At 34.7% G+C, this 19,404-nt stretch overlaps 2 protein-coding genes across 4 annotated transcripts; one reads left to right on the forward strand and one right to left on the reverse strand.

Moving 5' to 3' along the window:
* Positions 1-1,462: 1,462 nt before the first annotated feature.
* On the forward strand, positions 1,463-7,183 carry LOC21409370 (transmembrane and coiled-coil domain-containing protein 4). Of its 3 annotated transcripts, none has more exons than XM_010115091.2 (16): positions 1,463-1,969; positions 2,369-2,450; positions 2,549-3,046; positions 3,292-3,460; positions 3,580-3,732; positions 4,161-4,258; positions 4,461-4,552; positions 5,274-5,344; positions 5,423-5,558; positions 5,692-5,751; positions 5,843-5,925; positions 5,999-6,075; positions 6,226-6,296; positions 6,537-6,594; positions 6,699-6,817; positions 6,943-7,183. In XM_010115091.2, exons 1-16 carry the CDS (start codon positions 1,749-1,751, stop codon positions 6,953-6,955), a joined length of 2,001 nt encoding a protein of 666 aa, XP_010113393.2. In that variant the 5' UTR covers positions 1,463-1,748; the 3' UTR covers positions 6,956-7,183. The 3 variants fall into 3 exon arrangements, with proteins under 3 accessions (XP_010113393.2, XP_024032801.1, XP_024032802.1); XM_024177033.1 differs by having other exon boundaries at positions 2,549-2,866; XM_024177034.1 differs by lacking the exons at positions 6,226-6,296; positions 6,537-6,594; positions 6,699-6,817; positions 6,943-7,183 and having other exon boundaries at positions 5,860-5,925.
* An 8,990-nt stretch (positions 7,184-16,173) lies between these two features.
* LOC21409371 (cytochrome P450 84A1) lies at positions 16,174-18,748 on the reverse strand. Its single transcript, XM_010115092.2, has 2 exons — positions 17,731-18,748; positions 16,174-17,163 (listed from the first exon to the last, which is right to left on the reverse strand). The coding sequence occupies exons 1-2, from the start codon at positions 18,685-18,687 to the stop codon at positions 16,543-16,545; spliced, it is 1,578 nt and encodes a 525-aa protein (XP_010113394.2). The 5' UTR covers positions 18,688-18,748; the 3' UTR covers positions 16,174-16,542.
* Positions 18,749-19,404: the final 656 nt, after the last annotated feature.

Raw genomic sequence — 19,404 nt, forward strand, 5'->3', positions numbered from 1 at the left:
GTATATAATTATAATATATTATATTATATGTTATAAAATATAATTATATTATATTATAAATTATTATAATATAATATTAATTATATTATAAATATTATTATAATAATTATAATATTCAAGGGTAATGATGGAAAAAAAAATTGAAAGAGCTTGGAATGAGCATTTATCTCATATAAAGAATGAATGATGATTCACCCATTTGATGAAAAAATCATTCTATTTTGAATGGCCATTCTTTTTTTCTAAAACCAACCAAACATAAAAATGAACCTTGATTACTTTCCATTCCCCTAACCAAACAAACAGAAGTATTTGAGATTCTAATTGCCGTCCATTACTTGGAATACGAAGCAATGGCCATGATTAAACTAATGGTTCTAATTGTTGAAACTAAAAATTTCATTTGAGGTGCATTTGCGAAAGGGGGAAAAAAGAAAGAAAGAAAAGGAAACGATGCCATATGATTAAGGCTGCAATAAGAAGCAAAGCAGGCACCTACAATTCGCCTTATGAGAATATGTCATCAAGTCAATATGATTGTCAGGAATTTCGTTCCAAACTGAATCTTTGGGAATTAATTATCTTTCATCATAGGAGATTCATATTCACATGGTTTTTTTTATTTTTTATTTTTTATTTTTACGTAATTTGTTTTATAAATCCTAACACGATTAATAAGGCATCAATTTCAAGTATCTTGTCTTATAAGCTGCAACCTATTAACAAAATATTTAAATAGAAACATAAACTCATATATATATATATATATATATATATAACATTTATCATTAAAAAGAAGTTAAGAGTCACTAGATTTCATGAGGTTTATAATTAAGGCGTGTTTACTTCGCATTAAAAGGAAATGAAAAGTGAGTAATGATTTTCTTTTGTCATAAAATAATTTGTTTATTTATAAAATTAGTAATGGACATTTAGTGAGCTCCACACAATTTAAGAAATGAGAAAAGAAACACTAATCCTTGCATCCTCTTGATATTGGTTCCTTGTTAAAAGAAATGAGTGCTAAATTTTGCTTATTTATCCGTAATGAATTACTATATGTGTTATATTTTACCCCAAAAATGTATAAATGCACCCACTAATTAATACTAATTTAATAAAGATTTGAAAAATTATTTACTTTTATACATATTACTTTCATAATATCTAATTTAACCTTTTCATATCCCACTCTAACTTAAATCTCAATTTGATTTATGGAAAACTATACACCATCTTGTTTTTTATATTATTTTGAAACATTTATATTAATAAGCTTTTTAGCTAAAATTTTTGTTTTTATACAGCTGTTTGCTTGATAATTCTTTTGACTGCTAGATTGAGTTTGCAAAAACGAATAGACCACTATCATTTATTATCGCATGTTACATTTTTTTAAAACCATTATTTTTCTTATGCTATAGTTTTTTTTATCAGCTATTCTTATTTAGATTGACAAATTCTCATTTATAAAAAAGAAAAAAAAAGGTAAATCGAGCGGTGCCGTTCGGAGATTTTCTTGCTTTAAACGTTGTCGAAGTCCAACATCTTCATTTTCCGGTAATCACCTTTTTATTCCGACTTCAAAAACGAAAAAACAAAAAAGCAAAGAACAAAACAAATGAATTTCGAGCGGCGAATTGAACATCGGAGTTGATTTTGATTTTGATAAAAAAGCGTGTTTTATTTCAACGTTCTTGTTTGTTCGTTCGTACAATCCAATCCAATACAATCCAAATTCCAATGCAATGGCGACGACGTCGTGTTTAACGCCGACGCAGAGGTACGCCGCCGGAGCTCTCTTCGCCCTCGCTCTTCACCAGGCGCAGGTCAACCAGACCCGCCCTTTGGGCTCAGACGATGAATCCGCCGACGACCGCCCCAGCAGTTGCGGCAGCACCGACTCCGTTGCCAACCACCCTGACCTCTGGGTCCACGAGCTCTCCGGCCTCGTCCGCCCTGTATTCCGGTCTCTCTCTCTCTAAATTTCGAATTTGATTGTTCGTGTTTTTATTTTATTGTAATCGGCGATTTCGGTTTTGATCGTTAGTCGGAGAAGTATGGAGAGAGGAATTCGTAAATTTGAAACCGTTTTGAGTTCTGATTGTTGAAGATATAGAAAATGCATGATGCGATTGTTATGCTGTAATTTTCTGTTTGGTCGTTGAGAGAAATTCATACAATAATTGAGAAGTTTACAGTGATTACACTGTGATTTTCTGTTTGATTGTCGATTTAGAATAAATTTGATGAGAGAAAATCCTCAAATGATTTGAATCTTTTCAGTTCTCATTGATTAAGAACAAAAGGTCTTCATAATTGATGATGATTGGATTGAATTGGAATTGATATTGATTGTTACAAACAGGTTTTTGGAGATTGAATCAGTGGCATGGTCCGGACTTGAGGAAACCGCTGGATCTTCTCCAGCTAAGCATCATGTTGGAGCAGTATGTTTGCATTTTTCGGTTTAGTTATTTGTTTGTAAGATTTTTTAGTTCATCTGGCATCTACATTTCTTTTTCACATGTTCTTTGTGTTTTTAAAGTTTTTAAGGTTGCTAGCGGAGGAAAATGATGGGACTACTTCTCAAAATTCTGATCAAGAACTTGCTCTGTCAAGAGCTGTTGATGCCATGTGGCGTAGCATGGAAAAGAGTTCTGAATCTTCCGAGTCTAAGAAGGAAAAACATCGTGAATATGAAAGTGAGTGTCGGGAGAAATGTTCAACCGCTGAGGTGCAATCGAACATGGAAGCAGCTGGTGTAAAAACGCAAGTTCCGCCTAAGACCGATGGAGATAGTTTACCCATTGAAGATGCGGTTGATGGGTCCAGCAGTAACGTCGATGAGAACCCCATAGAAGAGGTAATGATGCTCAGTTATCAGAGGAAAGTGACGGCTCTCTACGTGCTTCTCTCAGCTTGTTTAGCGGACACACATGCAGACAACAAAAAGTGTACCCGTAAACGAAAGGGATATGATGCTCGACATCGTGTTGCTCTACGATTGCTAGCAACTTGGCTTGATGTCAAGTGGATTAAAGTGGTTTGTATGAGGAATTTTTTGGTGCAGAGTTGTTCGCTTAACCTATTGTTGTTACCATTAGTATTTACGTAATGAAGAGGGTGTATGAGTTGTGATGTTGAACATTTTATTTTTTCTTTTGCTTAATCATAAGTTATTGAGGACTCAAAAGATTATTTCACGTACTGCATAAATCATGTATTGTTCTTTATCAGTTGAACTTCATATTTTAGAAGTTTCTGCTAAGGGACATTTTATCTGAGCAGGAAGCTATCGAAACAATGGTTGCTTGCTCTGCTATGGCTTTGGCCAAAACGGAAGAGTTAAACGAAGAACAACCCCAATCGTCAGATAGTAAATGGGCCAAGTGGAAGCGTGGTGGTATTATTGGTGCAGCTGCATTAACTGGGGGAACATTGATGGCAATTACTGGTGGTATGTAGGCAGCTACATATTAATCTATAATCTTGGAGAACTTTAAAATTCTCGGTTGGAAATTTTTTTCTCATGCCTTCAATGGTTTTGACTCTATTCAGCTCATTTTTGTTTGACAGGATTAGCTGCCCCAGCAATTGCTGCAGGACTTGGTGCTTTAGCTCCAACATTGGGTACTCTCATACCGGTAATTGGGGCAAGTGGATTTGCTGCAGCTGCTGGTGCTGCAGGAACTGTTGCGGGATCTGTTGCGGTTGCTGCATCTTTCGGAGGTGAATAGTTGGTTACATTTATATGGATATCTTTTACTTATAAATAGCACAGTATATGCCTAAATGTCGCTTAGTTTGTTGATGTATTTTTCTCTAACGTTTTGGACTTGCTTAGAACAGAATTTGCGTCCTTTTGAGACTCAGTAGAGTTTTGTGTCTAATGTAAGAGTTGCTTATATTTAGAAATCTATATATGCTTTTCAACTCATAACTATGCTAAAGCAAGCATGCTTCGTTTTCAATGGAATTCTGAGGGTGAATTTACTATGCTTCCAGTACTGCATCATAAGTGAAAATGCTCAATATGGTAGTCAGGAATTGTTATTTTTTTCATTTGATCTGGTTAACATGAAGAGTTATTAGTTTGTTGAGAAACAAAGTTTATGTAGACTAATTGGCTTTGTTTGGATGATTTTTGTTCAACCTAGCTGCTGGAGCTGGACTTACAGGGAGCAAAATGGCTAGGAGAACTGGGAATGTTGACGAATTTGAATTCAGACCTCTAGGAGAAAATCATAACCAGGGGGTGAGTTTTTCTGCCCTTTTTTTCCAAGGACAGTTTGATCTTCCATTTGGACATTTTTAATCTACAGGCACTATGAGTACGCATATTTATGTGTTCAATTTTCCATCACATCTAGTGGTGGTCACTTTTCAAATGAGGAAAAACGAAAATTCTTACTGGATAAAGTTTTATTGATTCATACTCTTATTTTCTTCTCCATCAGAGGCTAGCAGTTGAAATCATGGTCTCGGGATTTGTTTTTGATAAGGAAGATTTTGTAAGACCTTGGGAAGGACAGGATGACAACTTGGAAAGGTTTAACTTTTTATCCTCGATATATGAATCTTCACTGTACCATCATACACGAGTCTACACACATTTTATGTAGTTTTTCCTGGAAATAAGAAGGAGAAGGGGGTGGGGATTTTAAAAATAGGGATGTTCAAGAAACAATTGGGTTCAGTAGACTCTAGGCTACTTGTTCAGTTTGTATTCAATTTCTGTCAGTTCTTTTTCTTCAAGTAGTTTCTGTCTTTTTGATTAATGTTACTTTGTCTCGTCTATAATGTTACCTTCCTTTCTAATTTTACTTTTTTTACTTTTATTTTATTTTATTTTATTTTAATTCTTCGTTCCTTCATTCATTTGTGACTTTCTGCAAGTGTGAATTATTTGGACGGAATACTTGTTTCATTTTTGGCCAGCTACATGGGGATCTCTTACTGTTATCTTTTCGATCATTGTGCATGCTACCAAAATAAGTTTGCTTTATTTGGCCTATCCCATTATCTATTTGTACGAGGGCTTGCTCGTAGTTAGTGAATTTGCAACGGATCTTTTGCGAGGAAAGTATCACATAGTTCAAGCATGGATAAAAAATAATAATAATAATTTCCCACCTTTGTTGTTTCTATCTTGTGTGTTTCTTTTGTATGTTTGACTTCTCATGTTAATAGGTCTCATTTACGAAACATGGTCTGTAGAGTCAGAAAAGAAGTTGAAAGTTACATCTTTCTCATGGTTGTAAATTCTTTAGGTATGCGCTGCAGTGGGAGTCTAAGAATCTAATTGCAGTGAGCACGGCAATTCAGGATTGGCTCACATCAAGTAAATGATTTGGACTTCATGGCTGTTATTGTCGCGTAGCATGCAGCATGATGATAACATAGCTGCTATTTTTTGTAGGAATTGCAATGGAATTAATGAAGCAAGGTGCAATGCTGACTGTGTTGAGCACTCTTTTAGCAGCGCTTGCTTGGCCAGTGACATTACTTGCAGCTACTGATTTCATAGATAGCAAGTGGACTATCGCTGTTGACAGGTTAACATTTTCTTTTTTCCATGACTTTTATGTATTATTGGATGAAGGGTTTACTGAATAGTTAGAATTAGGCGTTACAACTTACAAGGTTCTATTTGCTTATTTTATCTCTAAACTTTTTGACATTTTCCAGATCGGACAAAGCAGGAAGGTTGCTTGCTGAAGTATTATTAAAGGGATTTCACGGGAACAGGTTTGCAAGTCACAACTTGATTGAAAATGCTATAATATTGTAAGATCCAGTCTGTTTAATATCTATTTTCGGCTTTCCATGAATCTTCCAGGCCTGTGACACTTGTAGGTTACTCGCTTGGAGCAAGAGTTATTTTCAAATGTCTTCAGTTTTTGGCTGAAACGGAAAATAATGGTACTCTATTACTTTTCACTCTTCGAAGTGTCATTGACTGCTGGAATAACCCCAATTTAATGCATTTTGGCAGCTGAACTCGTAGAAAGAGTTGTTCTTCTCGGAGCACCCATTTCAATTAAGGATGAGAAATGGGGGGCTGCTAGAAAGGTGTTTTATTTTCCTTTATTTTCCTTTATTATTATTATTATTTTTTTCCATCCTGAACTGTGCTTTTTGTAATTGCTTTCCAATGCAAAATTATCTTTACATGATTCCTTCATCTCTTAATACTCTTCAATAAACTCCCGTTGTTTGTAGATGGTGGCTGGAAGATTCGTGAATGCCTATTCTACAAATGATTGGACGCTTGGAGTTGCTTTTCGAGCTAGGTACTCACAACATAGATGATTCTTTGTGAATCACAGACTCGTTTATGAACTTATTTATTTACGGTTAATAAGCACTGAATCAAAATGGCCAGGTCCTGATTGGACTATGACTGATATTTCTCTGTCTTTAGTTCTAGGGTCCTGTCAATTGGGGTTTATTTATCTGGTCCTATGATTTTGGAGGACTTACTAATAACTGATTTCCTACTGTAATTGATTCAATTACAATTAATGGAACAGTTTGCTTACTCAAGGATTAGCTGGAATTCAACCAATAGACGTCCCGGGAATCGAAAATGTAAGGTTCCTGTTGTTTTATGGTAACATAATTCTCTGGAGTTTGCTAATATGCTATATAAAAGATTGCCATTTTCCAGCAAAATAATATTCTCTCTTATGTAGGTTGATGTTACGGATCTCATTGAAGGCCACTCTTCCTATTTGTGGACCACACAACGTATCATAGAGCTTCTCGAACTGGACGCATATTATCCTGTTTTCCGGGGTTCTAAGCGCATAGAGTAGAGTTTTTTTTTTTCTTGTTCTATTACTACTTTTCTTGTCTTGTTTGGAAGCTTATATAGTTGTTTAATGAAGTTGTACCATTTTCCCGGGTGAAGTTTCGGCTGATTCGGACATCTTACAGGTACAATGTGTGAATAAAATGCCATGTTTATATCATGGAGAAGTCACAGAATCAGTGCTCCAGAAAAGTAGAATGAACGCTATTATAAAAGGGAATATTTGAGGATATTCTGTGACCATGTAGAGAAAAACGACTAGTGACTGTATCTTATTTTTTGGCCGGATATTAATTGACACAGCCTTCCATAGTATTCCGTGGAAGCAAAGTTGGGGATTTATATAAAATGGGTAATTTGCACAAATGACCATATTTTTGGTTGGTTAACAAGTTAGATTCTGTACTTTTAATTTTGATGTTAGAATACTAGATTTGAGTTTTGACGGTCCTAAATCGACAACGACATTAAAATGCACTTTTGTTGATTGGTATGTAAGTTAGACTCGTAATTATTCTTGGCACTTGGGCTTCTGTTATTACTTGGAATGCAAACTCAAGATTGTCAATTTTATGGTTTTAAATACCAAAATTGAAAATTTCAAGTCCAACTTACAAATGATAAAAAGTTTGCGGTGTATTTGCGAAAGTAAACATAAGGTCTGGCAATACGAGGCAACTGATTCAAGTTGAAGACCAAACTAAAAACTTGCATGTATTTTTATGCTTTCATTGTCTTAGGTGGGTGAAGATCCTGGCCGCTGAACATTGTCCAAAGTTGAACTAAAGAATTCGTTTTCCGGCGAAACAGTAAGTACTAGCTCACCTATGTGTGTATGTGTCTATATATATATATATATGTACATATAATATTGTATTGATTGGTGAATGTGTATAAGGATGAACATATTGAATTAGGAAAAGGGCTTTGCTTTGATATTGTATTTGCCTATTCGGACGTGTACTCAGATAAAAGAAGGGGAAGGAAATGAGCTTTAACAACATACCAAAGAGTGGTTAAGCGAAGTGTATTTATTGTATTTAGTTTGATATTGTATTCACTCTCCCTTGTCAGAGCAAGTTATTTCATCAGATAAGAGCATTCATGCATAAATGACCAACAGTACTATAAATCAATTCCAGCATTAACAATACGTACCAAACAAATTATTCGACCATGTGATACATGTCCTAGTGATTACTGATTAGATTAACACTGATTGAAGTTGACACTGAAAATATCACAATCACCGCCATTGTTCTTGTCACGACCTGCTGCCTAGCTACTAATTTAAGCTGCGATAAATCAAAGATTTGAGTTAGTTAATTTACCTAACCATAAAAATGTGGAAAATTTTTATCCTTCAAAGTGTTTACAAAACCATATAATTTTGTGTATTTTTTTTTTTAATTCATATGAGGTTCATATTGGGCCATATAACCGTTTCTCAAAAGATTTAATAAAGTTGACCATCAATATCTGCGTAAGTTTAAAAGTAAGGTCCTAAAAATAATAAAGTCCCAACATCATAAAAGAAGTTTAAAGTTTGTTTCTTCAAAAATTAGTCATAATTAGTTGTATTCCACATGTACCACTACCTCGATCCGTTTTCTTGCTCACTCCTATTTAACTATAGACTTGCCTGCAACACAAGAAAATTCTAGTGAGCGAGAGGGCTCAATAAGCGAGTAGACTAACTACTCTAAATATGATTGAATGCATATAATGTAGGAAGGTTTTCTCAAACTCATTAATCCATAAAAACACTATATATATATATAAGTCGTTTAGTAGTCATAATCTCATAAGCAACCATGTTCATATTCTCTTTTTTTCTTTTTGTCCTCCCTCTTATAATATCCTTACATTTAAGCTATTATTACTCTTGTCTAATCAATTGTGTACCCCTATAAGTACACACTTATACAAAAGTCAAAACAAATAGTAAATAAAAAAGTACAAAATTATTACGTTATCCTAATGAGTCCGACATATCCATAATTTATTTTCTGATTCAGCGATCACAACAATCAAAATAATAAGAGAATGAAAACAATAACACGAAGCACATATTAATCATATGCCCCCATTTAACGTGATTATAATTAAAACATTTTGCGTAACTCATAGCATATCAATTCATGAACTATTCATTTTATAAATATCATATCATATTACCATATCAACATGTCATACCTAGGTGCATAATTCATTACATAATCAATAATCTAACATCTTAACGTGCACATATTATCTATTGGGCCCATGGGACTGCCTTATGTCAGCTGATGCTCAATCATATGAGTGTCCTAGACTCTAGGCCAATGGGTCTAAGGAATCACACACACGTACAATTAATAAATCAAACTCGGCCTTTAGGGGCGTACCACTAACCACATGTGGCTTACCTATCTCACCGGAGTTATGATCCATCGGCTTTTACATAAATAGTAACGCGGGTATTCATACGGCTTTATCCTTCTTACCCGGCCAAGGTTTAGGGAATTCGGCACCATGATCTAATAATCATAGTCCAACAGCCACTTAGGTCGCCGCACCTACTACACGGGAATTAAAGCGCAACATTGCATTTCTGATCATATATAAAATCTTATGATCCCTTAAGGGATTTATAGTTCCCACCCTAACTTACAACCTAGCATATCACAAAATGCCAATATACAATTATGATGTCATGTTATAGTCCAAGTTCTCATATGAAACGTAAAATAACATGTCACATAGATTCTATATTATTCCGAGAGTTACATATCTCGTTCTCATAATAAAACAGATGATCAATAAGTGTCAAATCATGCGTATTAGAATAAAATCAAGCGCAAATTTAACCTTACTATCTTCAAAGCTTAAACATACTATCTCAACATATTGAGTGAGAACATATCATATACTATTATAAGGATTTAGGAGCACAACACGCTTACATAAATTATATCAATGTGGAACAACATACACATGCACTTTTCTTAACAATCTCCCCCTCATGTGTGTGTTTACCGAGCTTCCCCTCGAAATAAAATTTCAAGTAGCCGGCACATCCAACCATCAAACTCCAAATGGGAGCCAACTCAAGCATGAGAAAGAGAGCCGAAACTATGTGAGTCCACCAAATGCTCCACCTGCGGGAACACCAACTCTCCACGAGAGGTAACGTGTGAACTATAACTGAGTGTGATCGCTTGATCCATATGAACCATCAGCTCTGATACTACTTGTTGGGGAGACACCACATGCGAAACAAACCCAACACACTTCAGGAGCCTAACTTAACCCAAATGGTTAACCTATTAAGTTTTGGGTAATTTTATATATACAAATCACTTCACATTCTAATTCACTTTTCATGTGGGACAACATACACATACACTTTTCTCAACACTAATCTCAATCTTAAGAAGACTACAAAAATTTGTCTCAACATAGCAATTTTTTCAAACGGATATATTTGACCTCTTTTACGAGAAAATTCATAATAAATAGTGAGAAACTCAAAAAATTACAAAACCACCACCAAATGAAAGTAGATTCATAGATCTTTCTTTAGAGCTATTACATACCAGGTTTTAAATTTATCAAACTCATCAAAATCAGCCCGAAATCTGAGTTAAAATTTTCGTCAGGAAATTGACAGAATTTTACACCAACTTATAAAATTCATAACTAATTCTACAAAAATCGTTTTAAGGTGTTTCTTGAACCCCCTTAAAGCTTAGGATGTCTATTTTAAAGGAACAATAATGGCTGCGACAAAATAGTATGAAAAACAGCCCGGAAAATTAAAAATCTAAAACTGGCCAAACACTTAAATCAACATCCCTTATAAAGTTCGGCAAACTCGAATCAACAAAACTCAATTTAAGATTATTGGAATACACATTTAATTACAGTAATGGAAACACAAAAAGGTTTCAGAGGCTCGCCCTTGAAGATTAATCAAAAGTTCGGGTTGCTAGAAACTCAACTTGAAACTTTAAAGACAATGATATGGCTGGTCATCGGTGGATGATTTTGAGGAATAATATGAAAGACAAAAGACAAGAAAATCCAGGTTAGTTGCTGCTCATAGAGGAAGACATCTTTGGAGAGTGATTGAGAGAGTATCCTTACCAAAATCCAACTCTATATTGAAGAAGTTTCAATCTCTTTCTCGGATTCCACTTTCACAGCAACATTAAGAGAGTTTAGGGTTTGGTTATGAAAGGTTTATTTTTTAGTCGGTGTCACAAAAAGTGTTATAACACTTGTTGTAACGCTGATGACGGATACGTTCAGATAGATATATTTTTTTTTTGATTCAACAACAATAAATTATAAGTGCAGAAAGATCAACAGAAAGATAAAAGATATAAGGAATTGATATCACAGTTCAGTGTGCATACCTACATCTGCGGGGCTATATCCAGACAATGAACAATCCACTAAGATAAAGAGATTACAAACACCAATCGGTCTTATACTCTCAAAGACTCCCTCTTTAATGTTGTTGCCACTGTGTAGAATCTTCTTAGAGGCATTGTCAAGCAAGCACCACTCGTCTTTAAAAATTTTCTCCTGAAAGCAATACGTTCTCCTCCCGAAGAACCACCTTTTTCTATTTTCTCTCAAAGAACATCAAAGCAACTCCTTCTGCAGAATATTGTCACACACTCAAAAGCACAATCTCACAGATTTTTTCTAAAAAATATATCTCTAATACCTATGCTTCATAATATGGCCTTGAATTGCTTTTAAAACCATAAAAGAAAAAAGCCCACTTTTTCTCTTCCAAGCCACACACCCTCACGTACACACATACGAATATATAGCCAAAGTACACCAATATGGATTTCCACTTATTTTGCAGAGCACATGCAACATATACTATTTTGACACTAAGATCAATACAATTTACACTCCAAATCAAATATATCCAAGATATCTCTTCAAATCAATTATGCAGCAAATCACTTTTCCATATGTGCACATTTTCTCCACATATTCTTTCCATACAACCCACATCAATTAGCTACCAAAAGTCAACTAAAACAGCTCCATAAACTTATTTTCTTTTATTGAGAAAATCATCCAAAATCATCATCCCAATCCGGTGCAAGTAGTCAAAAATAAAGTCTATAATAGTCTACAATCTTGTTGATTTTATTTTTGAATTTACAACCTTTTACTAATAAATTTGCCAACTAATAGTCCTAACAGGTTCCTCTATAGATTAGGAAGACAAAGAGTGAAGAAATTTGAAGTTTAGAGGTGTGGGAGGTGGATTTCTAGTTTGGGTTTGTGAGAGTTACGAGAATGGTAGAGAATAGAGTGAGAGAGATGAAAGAGAGCAGTGTTTAGACTTTGAAATCAGATGGGGTATGATATTAATCAATAACCCATTTCCTTTTAGTGTGGTTAAGTTTCTATTAATGGTGTTGGGTGGTGACTAGAAATCACCCAATCAAAAACTTTCTCAAACCCATTAGCTTTCAAAAAGGGGTCCAACTATTTCTAAAATTTATATTTTCGATCACCTTATTTTTAGAAATAATATTTTCGGCACCGAACTTTGGCAAAATCACAAGATTGGCCCAGGAATAGGATTTTACAAAAGTTATCTTCCTGACTAATTTTGACGCTCCGATCAAAATTACGGCGTTAAAAATTCCATTCATAATTTAATTCTATGAGTTTTACTTCAATTATTTAACTATCACGGGAGTATGTACGTGAATGACACATTTAATGTATCGCGGGTGAATCAAAGAGGTTAAATCTCACTAGAGTTATCATAAAAATCATATACCACACAAAACCATTGAATTACCAAAAAGCTAATTATAGAAATTAATGAGTAAGGGTAGAGGGCCTTACAGTTCTCTCTCTCTTTATTTTTGTTTTTTGGGGATAAATTTAATAAAGTCCTCCTGAATTATGTCATTTGTGTCAATATGCCCTTTAAATTTTAAAATGTATCAATTGTGTTCCCTTATTTATAACACTTTTCTAGATTTACTCCCTCTATTTTGCAGTGCTATTTTTTTGGACAGGGAATTGTGGAGTTGTCACTTCCTTTAAGTTTAGCAGCAATTTTTCTAAGGGGTTAATGAATGTCTTTTACTTTAAATAAATTACTTAGGTGCTAAATCTTTTATATTATTTTTTTCTTAAAGTAGTCGCTCAAAAGCAAGAAAGCGGGAGGGAAAAAAGTGAAGAATAGACCCTAATTTAATCGGGTTAGTTAAAAACTAAAGACATTGATAAATTTAGCCTCCTCACATTTGTCGCACGTGCTAATATGTTTAAAAAACTGCAGGTTGCAAAATAATGACATAATTCATGGAAAATTTATTAAATTTATTTTTATTTTTTAAAATTAAAACACTTAGAAATAGAACACACACAAAAACCGTAAACAAGTGTATTTCGAAAAGCATACCATTAATCAAAGTTTTGTATTGCCATGTGAAGAGAGGAGAGGCACTTAGACAGTGGGTCCTATACGTGAGAGAAGCAGTGACTATTTATATATATCCTTGAGCTCAATATCTATTTATGTTTGTTTCCTATATTCGTTTTTTATTCTAAATCATGATTTATAGTTTTTTAAAGTATTTTTCTCTCACAAAAAACACACGTAAAATGAGAATAGTTCAGAATCCATAAACTAAACGTTCACTAAATTACTCCAGTCCAAGGGGAACAAGAAAAGGGATACAAGTGCACGAACCGATTAGCATTTTGCCGAGATTGCCCCATTTGCCAAAAAGTTGCTATTTATTAATTTCAATCTCCATTTGCAAGAAAAGCATGCCCTTTTGATAAATAGTTGAATATTGAAGATAGAGGTAATTAGCAACAAAAAATGAAGATCAAGAGATAAAGAATGAAATCCTGGCTGTGAGATGACAAAACAAAAACCATGTTTTATATCCCCCCAAATGTATTTTCTTATTATTTCGTACCATCATTATTTAGGGCTCGTTTAGTTCGCTGATTCGAGTTGAGATGTGACTTTATGTGAGAGCTTTTTACTATAGTAAAAAAGTTATGTGACTGTTTCTGAGAACTTTTTACTGTAACAAAATTCAAATTGTATACTCGAATCGATAAAATGAACGAGACCTTAATTAATGAAGCAAATCGTGAAAGGCCTCATGTCCTCCTCAAAACTCACCTAAAATCTCCAAACCTAAGCTTCTCTTTCTTTTCAGCTACATAAATGCACAAAGAAAAATGTACAAATTCCACTGAATTGGCCACACCTGTCTGACTCTTGTACCCCAATTGCAAGACTTTTTTTGATAGAAAAATTTCCCAGTCTTCACACCACGATTCAATCTTCATCACTTGAGAAAGTTATCATCCGATCAACTATAAAACTGCTAGTTATCTCCAATTGTACTGATAATCAATGCCATGGTTGAAGATTGATCATATGTAGGACCTTGGAACTTACTGCCAAGTTGAGAAAGTATTATTAAAAATTGATATTAGTATTATTAAAAATTGCCTAATCAATAATACTAAAAATTGCCTAATTTAAACTCTTGTCTAATCAATAATATTGCCATGTGTGTCAATATCAATTTTCCATATTAATTTAAGTTTTAAAAAAAAAAAACTCTCTAAAGCAATATTATTTTTGGTACTAAATTTGGCATATATTGTTTACTTACTGCCAAGTTTGGCACTATTTATAACATATATTAAATTTTAGTATTTGATTGTTATTGGTTGTTGTATTGATTTTTTATTTGATTATTGCAAATATTAATTATTTTTGAATTATTTTAAAATTAAAAATTTACCTTTACAAGTTATAAAACTTAAAAATTATAATAATATATTAAGTAGATATGGCATTTGATCGTGTAACATTATGGATTAGAGCACAAGATTAAAAAAACATATCAATTCATCAAAAAAGATAAATAACATATTAAATATGCCATTCTCATACTTTTTAACGTCAATGTACCTTGACATTTAAATTGAAGATAGTGATATGTTATAACTTATAATCCGCCAAATCCCAAGTTAATATGCTAATTTATGATTGATTTAAAAAAAAAATGTGACGATGATCGTCATCATTATGTAACACAGCTAATTTAATTAATCAATTAACCACTGGATAGGATCAAATGAGCTTGTCAAATATGTCATGAGCGGAGTTTATATTGAAATTGAACACCCCCGAGTTAAAGCTTAAAGGACGTCACTATCAATTTGAGTATCAAGAAATTTGGTGGGTGGGACCAACTAAATGATTTTAGTTTTAGACTCTTACGGAATTTACTAAATAAGCGTAGAAAACCATTAATTTGATTAAGGAAAATCCTAGAAGGTAAGAAATATATCCAAATAAATAATAGAGTTGGTGCTTAGTTCACCACACTAATCAACAAACTCACTACTTTAATAGTTTTTACATTTCAAATAATCAAGAAATTGCTAAAAGAAAGGGAAAACATTTCCAAAGTTAAGAAATTGTGAAATTGCCCTAACAATTGTATAGACCAAAAGTTTGGAATATCTTTGAGGAGAAATGTGGTTTTGGCCCACTAATAAAATAACGCGGATATGTCAATTCTCATAATGTAGCCATTGGTGAAAATGATGGACAATTGTCCATTCAAAAAAAAAAAAAAAAAAAACAATTGTCATAATGAGTTCTTAGGAAAAATCAAACAAAAAGATTCACAAAATAAAATACCACAAAACTTAGAGGCTGTTCGGCAGCCCTTTTTTGAGTTAAAAACTCAAAAAAAGTAACTCGAGTTACAACTTTATTTAAGTTCATGTTTTTTTTAAGTTTGAACTCGAGTTTGGGACTAAAACTCGAGTTCAAGTTTCTCATTTAACTCGAGTTCAGAAACTCGAACTAAAATTAATGAACATTATTTTTTCTATTCTTCAAAATGCTATAACCTTTTCGTTTTAATTCTGATTGAAATGATTTTTTTCCCTATGCGTTGACAATGAAAAGATAAATAAAATCACACCTATATACCCTATTAAAATTTTTCATCAGCATTGAGTTTTTATTAAAATACTATCTAAATACAAATTCAAGTTTTAACTCGCCTAAACACAAACTCAAAAAGATTCTTATCTCAAACCATAACTCAAATGTACACAACCAAACACAAACTCAAGTTACAACTTTAACTCAAATTATAACTCAAACTCAACTCAAAATCTACATTCAAGTCACCTAACTCAAAAACGACAAAAAAATAAGCCCTTAATGGCGGACCAATTTAGTTTCAGTTATAGAAAAAAGAGATAATAAGAACAAGAATCAAGGATTCGGGTTCTTTTATTTTTATTTTTCATCTTTAATGCAAATAACATTTTCGTATATAATCAATTTATCAACTTTATTCGAGGGGTATTAAGCAAAAAAAAAAAAAAATTACAATACAAATTTACACATAGGACAAATGAAAGAGATCTTATACACGAAAGAAGGAAAATTCAACTTCGTCTCACTTTTTTTCTTTTTCTTTTTTCTCTCTTTTTTCAGTTATTTTCTCTTCTCCACCTAATCTTTTTTTTTTTCCTTCCACATCTTTGATATAATCAAACGAAATTAAAAAGAAAAAGAAATCAACCAAATGCAATGCATTGAAGCAAATCAATTTCACCTGCGGCCGTTTTTCATTCGCCACAAATGAGCTCCAAACTTTTTCTCTTTTCATTTCTTTTTTTTCTTTTTTTAATCATATGTTGCAAACGACACGTTTAGTTGGGATTGCGAAAAGCCGAGTCGCCCTTGGCGCGGTGAGCCCAAACACGTCGTTCATGTCGAGCTCGCTCGGCTTCATCCCGTCGGGCAACTCCCACGTGAAGCAATGGAGAAGGTGGCTCACCGCCAACTCAAGCGCGTATAACCCGAGTTGCATCCCGGGGCAGGACCTGCGACCCGACCCGAATGGAATGAACTCAAAGTTACTACCTTTGAAATCGGGCACTCCATCCTTCAGGAACCTAGCGGGCTTAAAACTATCCGGGTCGGCCCACGAGTTCTTGTCCCTTCCTATGGCCCATGAATTGATCATCACACGTGAGCCCTTGGGGATGTGGTAGCCGGCTACGGCGGCATCCTCGGCGGTCTCGTGGAGGAGGAGGGGGATCGGTGGGTGGAGCCGGAGGGTCTCCTTGAGGGCGCACTTGAGGTAGGTCAACTTCTCGAAGTCCGACTCTTCGAGCCTCCGGTCTAGGCCCACCACGTCGGCTAGCTCTTGTTGGACCTTCTTCAAATCTTCTGGGTTCTTCATCAGCTCCGTAAGGGCCCATTCTATCGCTGATGCCACAGTCTCCGTCCCGCCGAACATCACGTCCTGTAATATTTGGGTGAATTAGAGGAATATTACTCTACAAAAATTAAGTCTGATTTACGCATGAAAACATTAAGGGTGAATAACAAAAGTGATACTGATACTTAATATTTGAGAAAAATATAATAACAAAAGGGATTATATAGTATATTGATGAAAGTTATACACCTCAATAATATAATCACTTGAATTTTTAAATATTTGTAAATAATGTTTTTGCAGGTTTCTCTAATATGTGGAGCATAAATTTTCATATCAAATTACATTATTAAAATCGTATTTATTTCATCCTGTATCTCATAGTCAAAATTTTCATCTTTTTATTATATTATCCTCCAACGTTTTTCATATTCCAACTATCCAACTCCCCCGGTCAAATAGGGGACGACTGTTGGTTACATACACATGCTCGCAGCCTTAATTTGACTATTAACCCTTTCCTTTTTAACCAAACATGCACTTAATTAGTCTAATAAACTAATTACGATATATTAATTATTTATTAACAAATAATACAAAAAAAAATTAAAAAAAATGAATGGAACTAGCTATCAATAATTTGATTTTTACCATGATTATTGCCTTGATATTATCTCTCGTGAGTCTGATGGCGTTCTGCAGATCCTCAGTCTCATTCACCTTTGCTTCTTCACTTGCGTAAAACGCAAGAAGATCATCAACCATGTCCGTCTCAATCTCATCATTCCCAACGCCGTTCATCTTCTCCTTCTTCTGCATGTGTTCGTCAATGATCTTATCGATAAACCCATCAAGCGCTTTACGAGCTTTCTCAAGCCTGGTATTGAGCCCTTGAGGATCGACCCACGTGAGCCAAGGAATAAAGTCGGCGATATTGAAAGCTCCAAAGAGTTTGGAGAACTCTTGCAATATTCTTATGAATTCGTCTTGTCCCTCCTTGGCTGCCGCGCCAAAAGCGGCTCTGTAGGTTATGTCCATGGTGAGCTTGAAGACAAGCTCCCCGACGTTGACGGCAGTGCCGGTGTTGTTCGCGACGACGCGGACGGTCTTGTCGACCTCGTCACGGACGGATTCCCAGGACTCGGCCCGTTTGCGGCTGAAGAGTTTCATGACGCAGAGCTTGCGCATCTGCCGCCAGAACGGGCCGTAGTGGGCGAAGGCCATGTCGGCCCGGTCGTAGGTAAGGTAGCTGATGGCGATGGTGGCGGGGCGGTTCGAGAAGATGTTGTCTTGGATTTGGAGGACTTGCCGGGCGGTGTCGGGTGACGAGATCGCCACCATGTGGAGGTAGCCCATTTTGAGGTGGAAGATGCCGCCGTATTGCTTGGCGAGGGCGGCGAGGCCGCGGTGTGTCAGTTGGTGCATAATCGCCATGTTTCCGACGATCGGGAGGCCTTTTGGGCCCGGCGGGAGGGGTAATCTCTGCCGGGACCGGAGAATTAGGCCGAGGAGGAGGAGAAGAGGGATGACTAGGTAGATGGCCATAGGCAACGGTTTGAGGGCTTCTTGTAGGAGGGTAATACTATTAGTGATAATATTACTATCCATGTTAGAGAGAGAGAGAGAAAAAGAATAAATTACAAAATGTTGTGCAACTGAGATTGTTGCTGGTTTGTTGGGTGGGATAATTTGGGGTTTATATAAGAGTTCTTGTGTGTCTATAGTACTATATTTTTACTATTGATAAATGTGGATTATGTGTACGAGTTGAGTTTTTTTTTTTTTTTTAAAGGAAAAAAATTATAAATTAACATTTAAGACTATGTGGGTTACGGTTCAGAATTAGTGGAGATAGCAGATATAACATATACATTCGGGAATTTCTCTCTTTCAACTTGTACTCTTGTTGAATTTTCATAAATGTATATAGGTCTTATTGGACTACAAAAAAAAAAAAAAAAAAAAAAAAAAAAAAAAAAAAAAAAAAAACATTTGGGGACACCACTAATATTATATAGTATCACAAATAAAAGAGAGTGAATTTTATTTGTGAGTCTTACAATACTAGATAATTTATTAGTGTATGATATTGAGCACCAATAATATCTTTTAATAGTAGTAGGTCCACTATGAGATTTTCATATGTATTTTCAGTGTCGTTGCCGCCCTATGGATGTGATCATGACTACAATATTTGTTCTTTTTTGCTTTAAAACATTCTACTGCAGTGACATTATCATGATAAGGATTATCTACCAAAATAAGGTAACGCTTTGGCTGGCAAATCATTTGAGGTAAACTCTTAATTGACGAAATGTTATTCTA

The sequence above is a fragment of the Morus notabilis genome, unplaced genomic scaffold (assembly GCF_000414095.1).
Source record: "Morus notabilis unplaced genomic scaffold, ASM41409v2 Scaffold384, whole genome shotgun sequence".
Taxonomy (NCBI): Eukaryota; Viridiplantae; Streptophyta; class Magnoliopsida; order Rosales; family Moraceae; genus Morus; species Morus notabilis.